Here is an 18054-nt window from a genome sequence, read left to right as displayed (position 1 = left end):
CAATCAGCGCAGGAAACACAACATCCACGGCCGTGAGCGATCACACAATGAAGAGGGGTGTTCTCAGGTCTGGTTTGTAGTACTGCATTTTATTGAATCTAATAAATCTTTTTTTTTTTTCTCTTGTTTACCAAAATAAAAAGGTTCAACATTCCAAAATATAAAGATCCAGGATTATGAGTGCTCATGATACCCCTCCTACTCTGGTAATACTGTAGCTGCCCATGAATGACATCTTTGAGAAACAGCAGCGTCCACAAACAAACAGACTTGACCGAGTTACAGTGTCACAGCTCCGGTGTCGGGTTCCGATCTGAACGATGGTGAGAGGCGCTGTGGGAGGAAATGAGGCCATGGCGGCGTCAGAGCACATGAGGAACTCTTCTGACCCAAACCAGCAGGAATACATTCTGAAAAAAACAGTGTATTATCTTTTATTTTCAAACCTCCGCACTGATCAGAATCTTAAATCACGTCGTCCCCCGAGTACATGGAAAAATATACATTTAATAACTCATCAGTAAACGACAATATAAACTATCTACTGTATGTTATTCGCCGAACAGCAAATGAGTTGGGTTTGTTTTTTCCTTTCTTTTTTAACCACAGGCATTTTGTACACACGGATAGATTAGTGACATCTGAGTTAACCGAATCTCATGAGGAACAGAAAGTGTTTCGTTTGCATAACAGGTTAAAGTAAACCAGGGTTCTTGGACCTCTCTCCGTGCTGTGGACGATGTCTGGAAGGACACAGTGAGGACGTGACAGAGAGGTGGATGATGGCGTTACGCTACAGAGAAGAGGAAGTAGCACCTTGAACCTGCCTAAGATTCTACGTTAATGGACACAGGGACAATCGGTAGGTGGAATTCAAACGGTGTTGCTCGGTGGAAGATGTTTCACTCGCAAGGACCACACCCCAACCATATCGGATTTCGAGGTTTTTGAATGGAAATCGATAGATTGCATTCGGAGAGTTGGGGTGAAGGTGTGTCCGATAGGCTGGTGGGGGAGGACGCACCGGCGAACAGGCGGAGGGAGACTCAGTGTGGAGTTATAAACCCCCCCCAGCCAGCCAGTACCGAGAACGAGACATGCAAGAGGCATGCACCACACCGAAAAAGAGGGAGGGAGGGGAGGATGAAGGGATGAAGGGAAGGGAAATGATGAGTCGAAGAATCTGAGACAAACAGAGCGGGAAGGGTTGACCAGATATATGTTGACATGTGATTAAAGGTATGTTTGAGGCGTGGCCCCTGTTTCCAAACCAACTAGTTTTGTTAAAATGAAAGATGAACAGGTCATTAAAACCTCTTCCTTAGGGCATCGTATGAGCTGTGTCCCAATTCATGGGCTGCTACCTCCGGAGGACGCGGTCTACACAACCCCAAGGAGACCCCAGCTCCTTCCTGGGCCACGCAGAGACCGAAAGGCCAGATTAAAACAAGAAGGTCTGGTCTGCAGGGGATGACCGTCTCCATCATCTTACGGGTGTCACCTTTCAACAGAGCTGTTTTTATGCCCCTTGGTTTTGTTTCAACGTGTGTATTAGTAGATGTTCAGTGGGATAGTTTGTCTCAAGACGGATCCGCCATTTGGAGCCTTCGCTTCTCGGCGACGAAAGGAAGCATTTCATTGGTCGATTTGGAAGAGCCTTCAAACGCAGCCTCTGAAGGACGCAGGCCCTGAACTGAGACACAGCTGTGATCTCCAAGTCAACTGAAACACCTCCATGACCGCCTGTGAACGAGTCCAAAGTTATGATTCCGTTTTTCCGTCGTACTGCTGTCTCAAAGGTCAAAGGTCAAGAATGAAACTCCCACCCTCAACAGGAACACCGTGCAGCATGTCGCCGCGTTCTGGTCGAGGGAAATGTCCGAGCACATTCACACAGTAGGTGTTCAAACATTTACTTTTATTTCCTAAAGTTCATTTGAGAAAACTGAAAAAAAAAAAAAAGGGAGTAAACTATCACACCGAGCTTGCTGGTTATGAGATGTCGCTACTGATGTGAAATCCTAAACCCAATCATCAGACAAAGGCATGACGTTTGGCACCTCACAGCCTCCTGCGTGTGAGACGACTAAAAACACGTGTGAGTAAGTCTCTTGAAATTATTTTTTTTCTCTGATATTGCACATCCTAGAGAACACTGAGGGAGAGAGGCGCACGGCGTCATGTGGCATGACTGTGTGAACCGTATCCACTCTCCCCCTGGGGTCTTACATTTCTCACCGCGCTGCGTCGGAAACAAACCGATTCGGCTTCAAGTCACCGTCCTCTCCACCTCCTCTCCTGCGAGTAGGATCTCGAAAGAGAGTAGAAAGGGATGGCAGGGGTGAGTGTGTGTGTGTGTGTGTTTGTGTGTGTGTGTGTGTGGGGGGGGGGGGGGTCTGCTGTGTGTTTATCAGACCCTAGAGAGATGAAGAGAGAGGGTGTGTGTCTGTTTCCCGGTGCGGCTGATGACGGTCCACCCGGGAGGAGCAGTGGGACTGGAGCATGAGTTAGTAGAGAGGGGAGGAGGGGGAACCAGACCAGGCCAGAGGCAACCGCCTGGTTTCCGGGGGGAGTTGCTCGCGCCCGCTGCAGCATTAGCCCCCCCCCCCGTGTGAGACGTCATACACAGCACTTCTTCCTCAGTGGTGAAGTCAGAGCTCTGGCCCCACGTGTGCGCGCCCGAGGGGGGGGGGCGCTCCGCCGCTCACACGCCCGGGAGTCTTTAGGACTTGAAGACGTGCACGGCCCGCACCACGTACTGCCTGCAGATGGGGCACTCGCTCATCCGCTTTCCACATTTGGTGCAGGTGACCATGTGGCCGCACTCCAGCAGCACGCAGTCTATGATGGCGTCCATGCAGATGCGACACAGGTTTTCGTCGGCAGTCAGCTGAGCTTTGACACCGTCTGTGGGGGGAAAGATGGAGTTAGGTTACAGTGACAGCAGTTTCATTAACACATTCAAATTCACTAGAATCCAGATTTGTTTGGACCCTCTTAAACATCAGCAGCCTAAATGTGTCACATTTTTTTGTCAAGATATATAAATTATTCTCTTAGAAATCCACGAAAATGTTGAAAAATTGCTTCTCACAACGTAATAGAATCCGGGATCCGCCCCACTCATTCAGATCTGCACCAAAATCAAACAACTTCCCCTAATCAAAAGACAGACAAACATAACTCCTCCGATCCTGCAGTAACATCATTCACCTCTGTTTGGCCCTGCTATGACCTGCAGTAGACCATCTCATCTAATTCTATACTCACTACTTATAAAGTTTACAAATCCTTTTTAAAATGTTTTGTCAGCATTTTACAAATTCTTATAAATACCACGTCTGTCAATAAATCAGCTAAAGAATCCGAGCTGAAGTAGATGCACGAAGCCCTGGACACCTCCGCACATGCAGCTGTATCCAAAAACTGATATTCATCTGTGTATCAGCTCTAAAGTGGAATGGCTCATTCCTTCATTTATGCCCCAGTCCTCCACCAAATTCAATCCTGCTGAACAACTAACTACCAATGAAAACTTAATCTCTAGAAACAGATTCAGACGATAGCCAGCGGGCAACGAGCCTGATGAGAACAAACCCTTCTCGATGGAGCTAATAACCAACATGGACGTAAAGTAAAACCCCATCTGCTGCTGCAGATCGTGTGATGAGACCGAAAGTGACAACAACAAAAAGACAGCTTATGTAAATTCTGCTCATTTGAAACCAAGAATATGGAAACTACATTTAACATTTTTTAAACATTTGTTCAAAATGTGCCACTAATCCATCACTGGTTCACAGGAGTCAAACGTCTGACAGCTGACTGATCAGCTCATTGGCTTAAATCTGCTCCTGCTGCTCGCCGCTGCAGAAGGCCCACAGAGCCGCGGCCTGTCGGCTCGGCCCTCCACCGCGAACCATTAATACCATCGTCAAGCCCTTCACGTCAACAGGAGAACCAGAGGAAGTCTGAGAACGTAATTACACCTGACGGAGACGCGCTGCCACTGAAGTAATGCGATGACTCATCTCAGAGGTAAGAGCTCGGAGAGAGAGAGAGAGAGAGAGAGTGCATTAACGACGGGACGAGAGGATGAAACGAGACGCTGCACAAAGGAGGAGAGACACGAGTGACAGAACGTGCAGACGCCGAGAAAGACAGGAGATAATGACTCAATCGACCATAATGGGATAATGCACAGGATGATAAAAAGGATCAAGAGGGTAAAAATGGCTCGAGCCCGACCGATCTATCAGCTGGCAGATAAAAAAACCTTTCACAGACTTATCGCTGTCTGCGTTTAACAGAATAAACTATGCAGGAAAGATTCACAATTATTCTAGTTCAATTCTAATTCAAGTTCTTTAAATCTGGTTGTATTTTTGTTTTCTTTTAATTTGCAGTAATAACACAATTTATGCTTTAATTGTATTAGGGCCATATTGACGGTTTTCATAATTTGATGAGGATAATGTCGTAATTTAACAAGAAAAAAAGCCACAGTATTACGAATTAAAGTCATAATTTAATGAGAAAAAAGATCCTGTGGTATTAAAAATATATATATATATATAAATATTTTATAGATCTTCACTAAAAACATATCTGATTTTCTCCTGCTAACATGTAGCAGATATATCGGTATTCAAATATTTGTATTCCAGATCAGCCGGGCTCTAACAAAGGGTTGGATCATGCAGAGATGTGAAATGTGAAAAAGTGAAATGTGCGGTATCACTTCATGGAGGTGATGCAAAACATGTTTTTATGATAAAGACATCTTACCTCCAACACCACTGTTGCAGAGAGGTGGAGGATATGCAACCACTTTAGAGATAAGAATGAGCAGTGAAAGAGAAAATGTATTAGTGTAGGAAACTGTGTTGAATTAAACAGATTAAAGGCAAGGTGGGAGTTTATTCCATACGTAAAAAGCAACAAGTAAATTAGGAGAGACAATTACCTGTAGTTATGCTCACATTTTCCACTAAAGAAAAAAGGGAGAAAACAGTATTTTATATTAGACGGAACACGGGAGGTCACACAAATTCAACAAACAAGTGAAATCCAACTCACTCGATTTCCTGTTCAGCTCGTTTTCTCTGTAGAGCCGGTGCACTCGCTCCAGCAGCTCCCACTTCTCGCAGCAGCCGGAGTAATTGACGAAGTTCCTGGCGAGAATCTCTTTGAGCTGGCGGACGGAGAGGTTCTCTATCGCCTCCTCGGTGTCCAGATCAGACAGGGAAGCCCTGATCCTCCTCTGTGTGGCCGGACTGACCTACAACACACACGGGAAACGGAACTGCAGGATCAGCCTCTTTTACTTATCAACATCGTTCAGCTCTACGTATATATTTATATTAAAAACACAGGCATCACACCTCTACGATATTTTCTGTGGGCTCCAGGTTCAAGAGGGACGCCGTTGGAGTATCCTCATGCTCCTGTGTGGGCGGAGATCAAAACACTGAAGTCAATTCAATTGTGTTTAAACTCTCATTAGTCACCGCTCAGCCCATTGAGACACACAGTAACTGATTCATCACACGTTATGAAATCCCTCCTCGTAAAAACATGCGCTGTTTGAGTTATAGGGACTCAGTCTGATGTTCACCATTTAAAAGAATAGTTTAAAAGAATATTTTATTCAGCTCAGCATAATGATTAAGTTCAAGAGAGTGACTGAGTGGCACAAACTCTGATTTATTCCTCATTGTCCCTTCAATATCTATCACATTTGAACTACACCAAACACAATAAGTTTCAGAGTGGATTCCATTAACGTTGCAGATCCTAGATATTTTTTCAACTCTGAAAATGTTGTGACGCATATCTGTGAACTAGTGCTGTGTACAATTTTCTGGATGATCTCAATACATGTACATATATGTGCAGTATGGTGATAAAGTGTCCAGTCAGAGTTTTCTTCTAGTATTTTTTTTAGCAGGATTATGTAAAAACTACTCACAGATTCGTTGAAAGGATGGGACAACCGCCAAGAAATATTTCAATTTTGGCACTGTTCCGGACAAAGGGGAAGATCCAGGATTTTTTTGTTATCACTTTATTTAACACTATGAGATGAACAGAGGGACTGACATCTATGAGTGTGTAATTTCTTCCAGGCTGACCTTAAAGGGACTGAGTGTCAGTCTAGTTCTATAAGAAGTCGGGATATTTTGTAAATATTACTCATCACACCTATAACTGCCTGTGTCACATTGAGGGATCTTGCCTGTGGTGAACGTTAGGCCAGTTTAATTGGCTCAAGATGGTGAACACCCTTTTACTGTGGCCCCCCCCCGACACATTTAAATCAGCAGTGTTGGAACGTGCAAGTTGGATTCAGAAATCAAAGTCTGAACTGAAACGTGGGTTTGGAGAATATAGTTCTGTCGCTAGTAAAGAACCCAAACAACAAAAGGATCTTACAGCCCTCATGTCCCACAGGGTGAGAGGAGGAAAAAAAACAACACAGAGGGATATTATCTATGAGCGGATGAGAGGAGGGATGAACTCCAGTGTTTGTGTTGTATCTCTGCAGCTGGGATGCTGTGGGGAGTCTCTCAACCTGTGTGGCTGTTACATAACAGACTCAGCCTATATGTAACAGACCTAAAAAAGGCAAAGGGCTTAAGCTGCGTCGCCGGCTGGTCCGGGAGCCACACACACACACACACACACACACACACACACACACACACAAACACTGGTACTTCTATCTTTGTGAGGACACTCATTTACATAACACATCCAGTGTCTCCTCACCCGAACCTCAACCATTAGAACTAAATGCATGAACCAAACCTCTAATTCTAATCTGAACCTATCAACCACATTTCCACTTCCTGTATGTCAGTGGAGGGAAATCAAATCCTCCCAGTTTGTGGATTTTCATGCAGAGACACTTCATTCAGAGCAAAGCACCATGAGAGGACGAACAAAAAGAGAGAAACCTGAATACCACTCAGTGGAGCGATACTCCAACCCACGCCTTTAAATTCAATCAAGTTATCAAGATATCAGCTCCTTAAATGTGTTCTGTTGTTTTCATCCACATCCTTGAATTATTCACTGGGAAATTAATGAAAATGTCGAAACTTGCAATGTTAAAGAGACTGAAAAAAAAAGAAAATCACATGTGGTTTGTCACTGTGTTTTATGGGTTCCTTCCACATCCTTCCAAGTTTGGTGGTAATCTATCCTGTATATTTTGTGTAATGTTGCTAACTGATATCAAACCAACAAACATACACAGGGGTGAAAACAAAAAACCTCCTCGATGGAGGTGAAATGGAAAGAGTAATGGAAAGGGAAGACATTGTTTGCTGGGGAGTTGAGGGGAAGGAGCCTCGTCCTGACTGGAAACTTGTAAATAAGTTGATTTCACCTCTGAAACTAATTATCTTGGATAGAATGAGGGCAGATGTGAGAGAAGTATGGCATATGGAGATTAGTGAGTGAGTGAATGCCTGCCTCTATATGTGTGTATCTTTGTGTTTGTGTGTGTGTGTGTGAGAGTGTGTATCTTTGTGTGTGTGTGTGTGTGTGCATCAGACCTGGCTGGTGGTCCCTGAGCTGTCACTCGGGCTGAGCACATCTCCCAGAGAGGCGGAGAGGACTGACTGTTCCGAGGCGGAGCGTGTGGCGGAGCGGGGCGAGGCGGCGTGCGAGTGGGGGAGCGAGTGCAGACTGTCTGTGTCATCTCCCCCTTCGTCTTCCTCCTCCTCGTGTGTGTCCTCCTCCTCCTCTTCTTCCTCCTCCTCCTCGTCCTCCTCATCCTCTTCCTCCTCGTCCTCTTCCACCTCCAGCACCGCACTCTGGGGCTCCCTCGACCCCTGATGACACATCACCAGGTCCACCAGGTCCTCCTTCTCCCGACACGTGTCCGTGGGGATGTTGCGCAGCAGCAGGTACGTGCGCAGGTCTTTGACCCGGAGCTGCATGAGCCGGGGCCGCTGGAAGGCCGTGCCGCGCAGCAGGTGGCAGGTTGTGCAGCAGCGCAGGTTCTCCTGCAGCACCGAGCACAGGGCGCAGTAACTCTTCTTACAGTCGCAGCAGATGTGCTGGGGAGGAGAGAGAGAGAGGAAGAGAGGAAGAGAGGAGGAGAGGAAGAGAGGAAGAGAGGAAGAGAGGAGGCAAGGAAGAGAGGAGGAGAGGAAGAGAGGAAGAGAGGAAGAGAGGAAGAGAGGAGGAGAGGAAGAGAGGAAGAGAGGAAGAGAGGAGGCAAGGAAGAGAGGAGGAGAGGAAGAGAGGAAGAGAGGAAGAGAGGAAGAGAGGAGGAGAGGAAGAGAGGAGGAGAGGAAGAGAGGAAGAGAGGAAGAGAGGAGGAGAGGAAGAGAGGAAGAGAGGAAGAGAGGAGGCAAGGAAGAGAGGAGGAGAGGAAGAGAGGAAGAGAGGAAGAGAGGAAGAGAGGAAGAGAGGAAGAGAGGAAGAGAGTCAGCGACTGGCATGATGTGATAAGCGATAATTTTTCATCTGACTGAAGCGACCAAACTCATTGTTAGAGTAATTCAATCCACAGCATTCACTTAAGAAAATGTGTTTTTCATTATTGGTAATTTGGCCCTGATGTCGGCCTTCTGTGAGCATAAGAAACTATTTATCCCACACGTCACTTTTGATGAATAAATGAATCGCAACAGGGATTTAATTAACTTGAGCTGAGGAAAGTGGGTCATAAGATGGAACTGAGATAGCGACAGTATCTGTTCACGTTGTTTTAGTTTGAAAAACAATAATTCACCATTGACTAACTTTCACTGAAGCTGCTGCACGATAACAGGAGAACACTTTTTTATCGATTCACTAAATGATTAGTTTTCAATTTTGTGTAAATGAGTGGACATTTTTCTTACTTTGATGATAACGAACTTCATTAATAAAGCACGATTCATGAAAGACAATGTGCTTTACATAAAAGAAGTAGAAGACATTTACAACAAAGCAACAATAAGAAAAATATTGAATGTACATAACAGGTTAAGATTGGACAACAACCATCAGGTCAAACATTAAAAAAAGGATTTTGAAATTTCTTTGATGAATGTTTGTATTTTCAATGTAGTTGGATGTCAGTGATTTATAGATGAGGGCTCAGGTGCCAAGTTGATTGGCTGGAAATGGATCAGAAATTCTTTGAGTTATTTGTGAAATAAAAATGTCCAAAAAATCTGCATGTTCCAGTTTCTCTGAAGTGAGGATCCACTGTTTCTTGCTGTTTTCTATCATTGCACATTTCATCTTGTGTTCATTAGATCCTGCAGCTCATATCCTGCGCTCGAGTTTTAGGGAAAGAATAAAGTAAAAAAAGACTCAACTGTCAGCAGTTCTTGGTGATGTCTGACATCTTAGAGGCTGAACACTGATACAGAGCATTGGAGTGGACTGACACTTCAAACGTGCAGGGGAGCAGGTCGACCACCACGGCAAACATCTTCTTATCAGTAACGCACAAACACGCACAAGCACATTTCCACCGCAACAGATCCAGTTCTTCAATCATCGGCCCTTAATCCTCCGGCACGTCTCTTTTCATTTTGTGGAAATATCACGCTCGCACACAAACATGCAGGAATCGACCCGCCGGCAGACGGGCACCTGGTGTTTGCATGGCGATAGAGCGATCTGAAGCGGCGAGGACACGCCGGCATTAAACTCTGACACTGGCAGAGACCCCTGGAAATACCAGAATAAATATGTATGTCTGCTGCTGCCCACAAACTTTAGAAATCTAGAGCAGAAATCCCTCCACGGTGGAACTGATAACAGCAACTAGACTCCTGTGTGTATGTGCATGTGAAAGGTAGTAACTATTGTTGAGTGTTGTTGAGTAAAACATATATTTAATGCTGAAATGAAGTGAGTCCCATCGATCAGAAATAAAGTACAAGTAGAGTTTTGAGGTACTTGTACAGTTTGTTGAGTAAATGTACTTTTCATCAGAGACTTTGAACTTGAGATAAGTTTGTTGTCACAGTGCAGAACGTGCTGCCTCTGTTTATTTTATTATATGTGCATGTTGCACTGAACATGATGATCCTGTAACTGTTCGTGTATTAGAGTTCTGTGCTTTTCCACTTACTGCTCTAATCCAGTCAATTCATGTCAGTCTGACCCGGTTATTTTGTACTCCCGTTCACTCTTAAATAGCGTGTTAAATGTGTGATACAGCATGTGGAGATACTGAGGTTGTTCACTTCCCAAAAAGAATACAACCTTAAAAATAGAGACAAATTTGTGAAATAAGGATTTAATATAACATGGATTTAATTCACTTAATTGAAAGGCCTAGTTCCCAGGATTTTACATTAAGAGGATCTCTGCTCAGCAAGTGAATCAGTAATTACGGATGTCAGTGTTTCCTTGAATGCACCATGAATGAGCAGTCCCTCTCACCGCTGCACGCAATGATTGCATAACTCAGACACACATCTAAAAAAGAAAACACTGACTAAATGTGGAAGGTGAAGGATTATTTAAGCAGGTTCCCTCGTCCCTGCAGTTCATGTTGATGTTGCTCTGACCTGGAAGGGGGGGGCTAGGCAGCTGGTATGTCAACTTGCTGTTTTGGACATCTCTCCTAAAACAATCTCTGGTATTGTCCCTGAAACCTGGTTCACTCAGCTCCTGTGTACCTTGCGTCTGAAGACGGTGAAGGCCAGTCCGCAGGCCTTGCACAGCTGGCCGGCGCTCCCTGAGCTGGTGGGCGGGTAGGTGGAGTATCCGGCGCTGGGGGCAAAGCGGAAGGGCCCGGCGCCCGCTCCGAACCCGGGCTGCTGCGCCCGCACCGTGCCCGTGCCCATCACCTCGTTCAGCAGCCCGCAGCATGACGCCCACATGGACGATGCCCCGGCCTAAAGGAACAGATAGAAACACACAGGGAAACTTTTAGAGAAATGTTTCCACAGCTTTAAAGAGGGAAAGTCACAGACAGAATCATATGTATTATGTATCGGCTCATTCCAGCTCCTCATTGAAGCTAAACAACATATTTATGAAATATTCAAACCCTGAACTCCACATCCTGCATTCTGCACTGAAGTAACGATTGAACAAAGTACAAGTAATTATGAATTAGATTCCAACATCATCATGTTGTGATTAATATAAACTGATTAAATTAGTTACCACGCTGTGATGTTGTTGTTTATTGTGCTTGTGTCTCGTGTGTGTGTGGTCCAGGTATTACCCATGTTGTGGGGACCTAACTCTGTTTACACATTCACATTATGTGGACTTGTCTTACTTATAGTTACAAAAATCCCGTTCCCATCACGTAAATCATTCGATTTTAAGGTGAAGACCTGTTTTAATGTTAAGGTTTAGGCCTAGTTTAGCTTTAGGGTTAAGCACATAATAACTATGTTTAAGGTTTGAGTACGATTACAGGAAATCAATGTCCTCTGAATTCATGGAGACAGAATTGTGTTTGTGTAAAAACTACAATTATCATGTCAACGTTGAGGTAATTAAATGATTACTCATTCGTTTCTATCTCCGCTAAAGATCTGATGATCGGCTCTTGTGTCTTTTTTAGCAGAATCACGTGTAAATAGCTGAAAAGCAGACGAGCTGGGGATTTCTCTCAGCCCTGAATAGCGCCTGCAGTACCTCCGCAGACAAAGTAGGGCAGCTTGCTCGCGCCGGAGACTCAAAATCCAGGGCAAAAAAAAAGTGAAATGATTCACTACTGTCTGCAAAACCTTCAACGCTGCGAGCACATGGAATAATTTAGAGACTGAATCCGAGTTTAACAGTCAGGAGGACGCGTCCCTCTGGTCGAGGGTGAAGGGCAGAGGGTGTTATAAATCAAATTGTGATTATGGAATGTGGTTTGTACAAATAAAATGTGAATGATTGATTATTATTCTCACACTAAAACAATTCACCTCATGCTCTATAAATGAGTTTTTTCCTTTTATTGGTGCCCTTACTAATTAATTTAAACCATAATGAATCATCCACCCCCGGCCTCTACTGTACCCTGCATGTCTTTGGGACACGTTCTCTCCTGGTACAAAGGCTGAGAGACTAAAACAAGAGGGATGAATGAATGAGAAGGAAAGAAAGGGAGGGAGGGAGCGAGGGAGGAGGGGAGTAGTGGACAGCCCATTACCGAGAGTGCTCTTGAACAGTCCTCGAGGTTAGAGATAATTAGGCAGGAGAAGCCTCTGAAAGCTCCTATTAATGACATTTTTCCAAAGAGATCCTTGGTTAAACTTCTCAGTCACTGCATTATTTTGCACAATCTGATAAATAAATACGCCACAAATGAAGCAGATGATAGCATGCACCGTGACGATCAAATGAGAGGGTGAGAATCTTATATTGACCTGAGGAAAACGTGCAAACTAGAGCCGTGACTTCGAGCAGCTCCAGCCCACACGGAAGGACTCGGCCGGATGTGTTTGCTGACCACGAGACGGGCCGGAGACACGGAGCAAAGATGGCGTGATGGGATGCCCGGCCCCTTGGAGCATACTGATGAGACGAAGGAGGGAGGAAGGGAGGTCAGCGAGGAGGAGAATATGTCTTCTGTTGTTCCCCCCGGCCTGCAGAATCAATAGCTGACATGAGCATAATGTGGGCCCTCTGTGGTTCCCCGGCTCTGTGCGGGAAAGTAAGGGAGTTCACAGGGTGCTGCCACATCTCTTCCTCAGGCGGCGCTCCGCTCCGACTTGTCACAAACACCCTGTGATCTGACCTCACTCCATATACTTAGGGATTCGTTACGTAATCTTAGGAGGCAGGCACTATATGTGGAGTCACGGTGAAGAAGGTGGAGGAAGGTCCAGCCCCTTGCTGCAGTCGCACAGTCCAGGATGGGTTTCAAACCATTCACTTATTATTTCATTCATTTATTAGATTTCCGACACACTAATATCGCGACTAAATACTTCATCCTTTGGTCAACAAAAGTTAAAACATATAGAGACAAATGCTCATCACCTCTGCCCCCCAGTTCAAGGTGACATCTTTAAAAAACCTTATTTTATCAAACCAACATTTCAAAACATACAAATATTGACACTAAGATAAGACACAAATTCTTTAAAATTGAGAAGCTAGAAGAAGTAAATGTTTCATCTTTCTGCTTCATAAATTATTAAATGTCATTTATTAGCTGCTATTAATTCATCTGATGTTAACAGACTATTCTTAGCTTCATGCATCTTCTCCTGATTTCAATCTGTCACAAGCATCTTGCTTCCCAGACTCCCGTAGCTTTATGCGCACACATTAACACCAGGATGCATAACAACTTGATTTATTTGCCCCAGGCCTAAACTTGACCCGATGTTCGGCTGCTCAAAAAGTCTCGCAGGTCAGATACAAAACCTCCTCGCGAGGGAGTGAAGCAACTGAGAAGGAATATTTAGTGCATCCTCCGCGGCAGCCCTCCAATGAAAACAGTGTTATCCGGCGGTGAGCCAGCAGCAAGAGATCCCTCTGTCACTTCAATTAGCGCCCGGTTAGCTCTGCGGGCAGGGAGTCACACACACAAACAAGGGACAAGAGCAAACACCAGAACCCCTTTGTCAGCTGTATCTTTTATGTTTCCTTGGAAATACTTTATTACAGTGATGGATTCTGTTGGTTCCAATCACCTCCGGACACTGGGAATTCTGGGACTGGGCCACATAATTGAGACATTTCTCACACTGCTGCTGGAACACGACCAGCAAACAACCAGGACGCAGTGCACAAACAAACCAGGGGGCCAGCGAGAGGGGAGGGCAGCAACAAGTAAATGTGCCACAGATTTAAATAGAAGAACCACCAGGGAATGATAATCAGCTTCGTTCAGGCCTGAGTCCACGAACGGTTATCTGACCCCTGGAATACAGCTTCAAAAGAAAAACTGTATCAACACAGACAGGTGTTAACATACTGGGCGGAACCATATTGAGGTGTAAATGGGTGGAGATTGGAGCTGAAACGAGTCTGAAACCGTGAGATAAGACTTCTTACCTCCGAGCAGCGTCAGGTGCCTTCTGAGCAACCTCTGCCGAAAAGGTTCCCTCTCAGATTTATACCGAACACAACCGGAGAAAGTTGACTCGTGACATTGATGCATTAAAGTCAATGTCAATCAAGTCAAGGGCATTAAACACCTAAAAACAACCAGGTGCCCAGAACCATTGAGTCTAATGGTAACAGTGAGTAACCACAAAACAGGAATCATCCACAGCTTATCATCTCTCTCCTTATGTTTCCTGTATCTCTGCACGATAGACTATTAAAATAAAAGGAATAAAATCAATGTACTCCCTCACATTGATGATTCATCACAAATGTATATCTTCATAGCAAAATAATAGATACTTTTACCTTAGTGCAAAACTCTATAATTTATAGTTTATCCTTCGCGGATCACAGGACAACACACAGAGACACACAACTATTCACACCTACGGACAATTTATTTCCTCACTCTACATGTCTTTGGACTGTGGGAGGAAACGAGACACATGAAGAACACGCAAACGCTGCACAGAAAGACCAAGCTGGGATTCGCACCGGGGACCTTCTCTGCTGAAGAATTCATAAAATCAAATATTGACATAATTCAGTTGTGCCTGACCTGCAAACCCGTCCACCACACCTCGGTGGAGCAATTTAAAAGGGAAATCCACCAATTTCACACATTCAAATTAGTTTGCAGAACTTGGGGAGAACTTCTACTCTCTAGTCCTGCTGCATATATATTGATCCAGTTTTTGTACACTGTCTATCTTGAGTCTGAATATTGATTCATAGAGGTAATGTGTTACAGTGGTACCTCACGGCAAGAATGTTCCTGGTTCGAATCCCAGCTTGACCTTGGCCTTTGTGTGTGGAGATGGCATCTTCTCCCACAATCCAAAAACATGCAGATTGGGATTGTGTTAACTTGAGACTTTGAATTGTCTGGTGACCTACAGGGTGTGACCCGCCTCTCGCCCAAAGTCTGCTGGGATTGGCTCAAGCTGCCCGTGCGATCCTCAAAGTATAAATGGAAGAGAATGAATAGATGGATGGATGGATGGATGGATGGAGAGCTAAACTGATGAAGGACTTACATCTGTATACGTTATAACAAATCTTTCTGTTAGTTGGCAAATTCTGTCTAATGCTATGTATCATCTCAAGGCTCAATCACAGTCTATGCTTTTGCACACATCAGCAGCGATCAATACATAGAGACAGTATAACCCAGACTGAGAGTATTAAGATGCCTGCAGAGTAAACATCTGTGCACTATCATAAAGCGTCATCATTCACCATATCTCCATCGGGAGCTGTCTCTCTCTCACATTTCATTTCCTCTCCCTGTCGGCTGAACCCTTTTTTATTTCTCTGGTGATGTCACTGACGCCGGTGAAAGTGGATCCAGTCGCCCGACGGTTCGGACCGGGGAGTAATTTCGCCAGAGACAATAAATAAATTAATTTACGGCCTTTCGTTGTTTGTCTAAAATGATAAGACTCAATTTTAGACTACACATTAGTGAATCCTGCGCGAGATGTTCTTGATTCAGTCGTGTCTGCTGCCGCCTGCGGACATCACATGCAGAGAGGGAGTCTGGAGAGAGATATGCACATTAAAGTCGGCTACAGGCTAAGTTTGGATTTGTGTCTGCAAAGTAAAATGTTTAAACAGTTTACTCCGAGGGCAGAGGAGGACTCGGCGAGGATCTAGCCTGGAGAGAGCTTTCGATTCGGCGATGCAAACACATATTGACTGCTGCAGAGTTTGTCCTGGAATATTAAAGCATAACCAGACTGTTTTACAACCAGCACCAGATATCTGCCGTGGCCCCCGGACTCTCTTTACAGCTTTAGACCTCTCCATCCACTTTAGAAGTCAGCCCTAAGTCAACTTACATTTCTCATCGGGAATATGAGCATGAGCCGCTGAGCTGCAGCACTGGGACATTTTATAATTTCAGCAGAGATTAGTGTTTGCGTCTGTGACGTCCAGTTTATATGAAAAGATAAGATGGATTTTGAAAGGAAAGAATTAAAAATGTTTATCAAATATGAATTTGCATTAAAATATTTAGCCCAGGACTGCATCACTGATTGGTATTGATAACACATACACTGTGAGGGCAGTAGATGTGAGCTACGCTAACACCGTCTGTTCCACAGGGGCTATACAGCTGCTTTTCAATTTGAATCAGATTAGAAAATTAAAAAATAAAGTCCTTTTTGTTTTATAGGGAAACAGTGATGATAATTTTCTGCAGGTAAATTGATTATACAAGAATATATACTTAGGTTAGAAAAAAGTGTTTAGCTAAGGTACGAAGTGATTTTTAAACCTTGCAATACTCTGGATGTGTATGAAAGCTGAAATACTAAATAACTATATTTTTGTCCAATGTTGACTGAAAACCTGAACTCGAGAATGACATTATTCCCAAAACACACACTATGAAATGTGGATTTGGTTAAAGTAACCAATCACCAGCATCTCCTTCACGTAGAGACCACACTCATTCACCCCAAGAACATTGAGATATTTAAATATAGATTTATGTGACTGGACAGGACTAGATAGCTAGTAAGCTTGTACCTGCAATGACAGCCCCCCCCCCCCCCCACCACACACACAATTATGATAATGCTTCTCTATGAAATGAAGGTCAGAGAGAATAAATACAGTACAGTACAGTGGCTGTATTTTTTCCAGTGCAAAGTATTTGAGTATGTGCATGTAATTACTTTGCAATAACAGATGTTTTACAGACCAGCGCACCCAGCAGGACACATCCTCACTGCAATTACATGTGATCCAGTGCCAGATGCATCAAACAGCAGCTCATTACTCTTACATAATGCATGTATGTATGTTGATGATGCTGATGATGCTGATGCTGATGGTGGTGGTGGATGATGGTGGCACCAGCTCTGTCTAACCTCTCACTGAGCCACAAACCTGCCTCCACCGGTGCACCGATGACATCATCGCCAACATCTTCATTATTACCAGGTCCTGAGCTCAGCTCGAGCTGCCCAGACCCCCCCCCCCCCCCCCAGTTCGCTCCTCCCGCTGCTGCAGCCCGACTCTGCTCCAGCTGCAGGACCACAGCTGGAGCCACACACCGTCTGACAGCGGGGAGACTCCACTGGCCCCGGACCTGAGAGGAGATCCGAACCTTGTGTGTGTGTGTGTGTGTGTGTGTCAACACCGAGACGTCTCCCAAACATCCCCACGCTCTCTCTCTCTCTCTCTCAATGACCGCAGTCTCTATCTCATTAGAGCGGATTAGAGCCTGGCGGTGAATGGACGTCGCTCCGCCGGCTTTAGTCCAATGAACTATCTCATTGGGGTCAGATCGGGCTCATTTAAAGGCTACACACTGTACCTAGTGTTTATGACACGCAGGGGAGAGCGTTTCCAGAGGGGTTGCACACTCGCCAAGAAAATGGAAATCATACGGACAAGAGCAGGACCAGCAGCAGCAGCAGGCGAGTGGATATCTGATGACAAGTTCAACCCAAGCAGCCAATAATGCGTAAAAGCGCAAAACGCCTGTTGATGTAATCGCAACTAAGTGTCACACCAACAACATTAATTGACGTGAGGACGGAGGTATTCCTCTTCCTCTCGCAGTGCAGCATCGTGCGCAAAGCCCCACATAATAAACCCGCATCACTTTCGAATCCGAAGCACAAAGCAACCGCAGATGGAGTCGCGTACCTTCATTGGACCTCCCGTTCGAGGAATCTGCCGAGTAATGTCAGGACGACGACCATGGCAAGTGCACAGGGAATCAAACCATTACGTCTTCCCTCTCTCCGACTGCCTGTGTGTGTGGAGTAAGCATAACGTAATGGCCAGAAGAGCCGCGGCCAACCACAACGCGCACAGAGTCGCCGTTATCTTTAGCAGCCAATCCGCTCGTGCACAGCGCCGGAGTGGGCGTTCTACGCCGTGCGTAAACACGCTTGTTTGTGCCCGACGGACGCATCATGCTACGTTCAAAGCTTTGGTTTCACATGTACGTGTGGAAAGTAATGCGCTCAACTGCATGAGCCCTGATTCAAATATGATTTATTA

The 18054-nt window shown here is 44.9% G+C and overlaps 1 protein-coding gene across 3 annotated transcripts; it reads right to left on the bottom strand.

Annotated features, from left to right (window-relative positions):
• Positions 1–70: 70 nt before the first annotated feature.
• Positions 71–17818, bottom strand: rnf34b (ring finger protein 34b). Of its 3 annotated transcripts, none has more exons than XM_062412342.1 (8): positions 17695–17818; positions 10641–10859; positions 7563–8069; positions 5385–5447; positions 5080–5281; positions 4967–4990; positions 4789–4830; positions 71–2907 (listed from the first exon to the last, which is right to left on the bottom strand). In XM_062412342.1, exons 1-8 carry the CDS (start codon positions 17698–17700, stop codon positions 2723–2725), a joined length of 1248 nt encoding a protein of 415 aa, XP_062268326.1. In that variant the 5' UTR covers positions 17701–17818; the 3' UTR covers positions 71–2722. The 3 variants fall into 3 exon arrangements, with proteins under 3 accessions (XP_062268326.1, XP_062268327.1, XP_062268328.1); XM_062412343.1 differs by lacking the exon at positions 17695–17818 and adding an exon at positions 12339–12417; XM_062412344.1 differs by lacking the exon at positions 4789–4830.
• Between the last annotated feature and the right edge of the window lie 236 nt (positions 17819–18054).

Source organism: Platichthys flesus, chromosome 19 (assembly GCF_949316205.1).
Source record: "Platichthys flesus chromosome 19, fPlaFle2.1, whole genome shotgun sequence".
Taxonomy (NCBI): Eukaryota; Metazoa; Chordata; class Actinopteri; order Pleuronectiformes; family Pleuronectidae; genus Platichthys; species Platichthys flesus.
The sequence above is the reverse complement of the archived record's forward strand: the minus strand, read 5'-3'. Positions and strand labels throughout refer to the sequence as shown.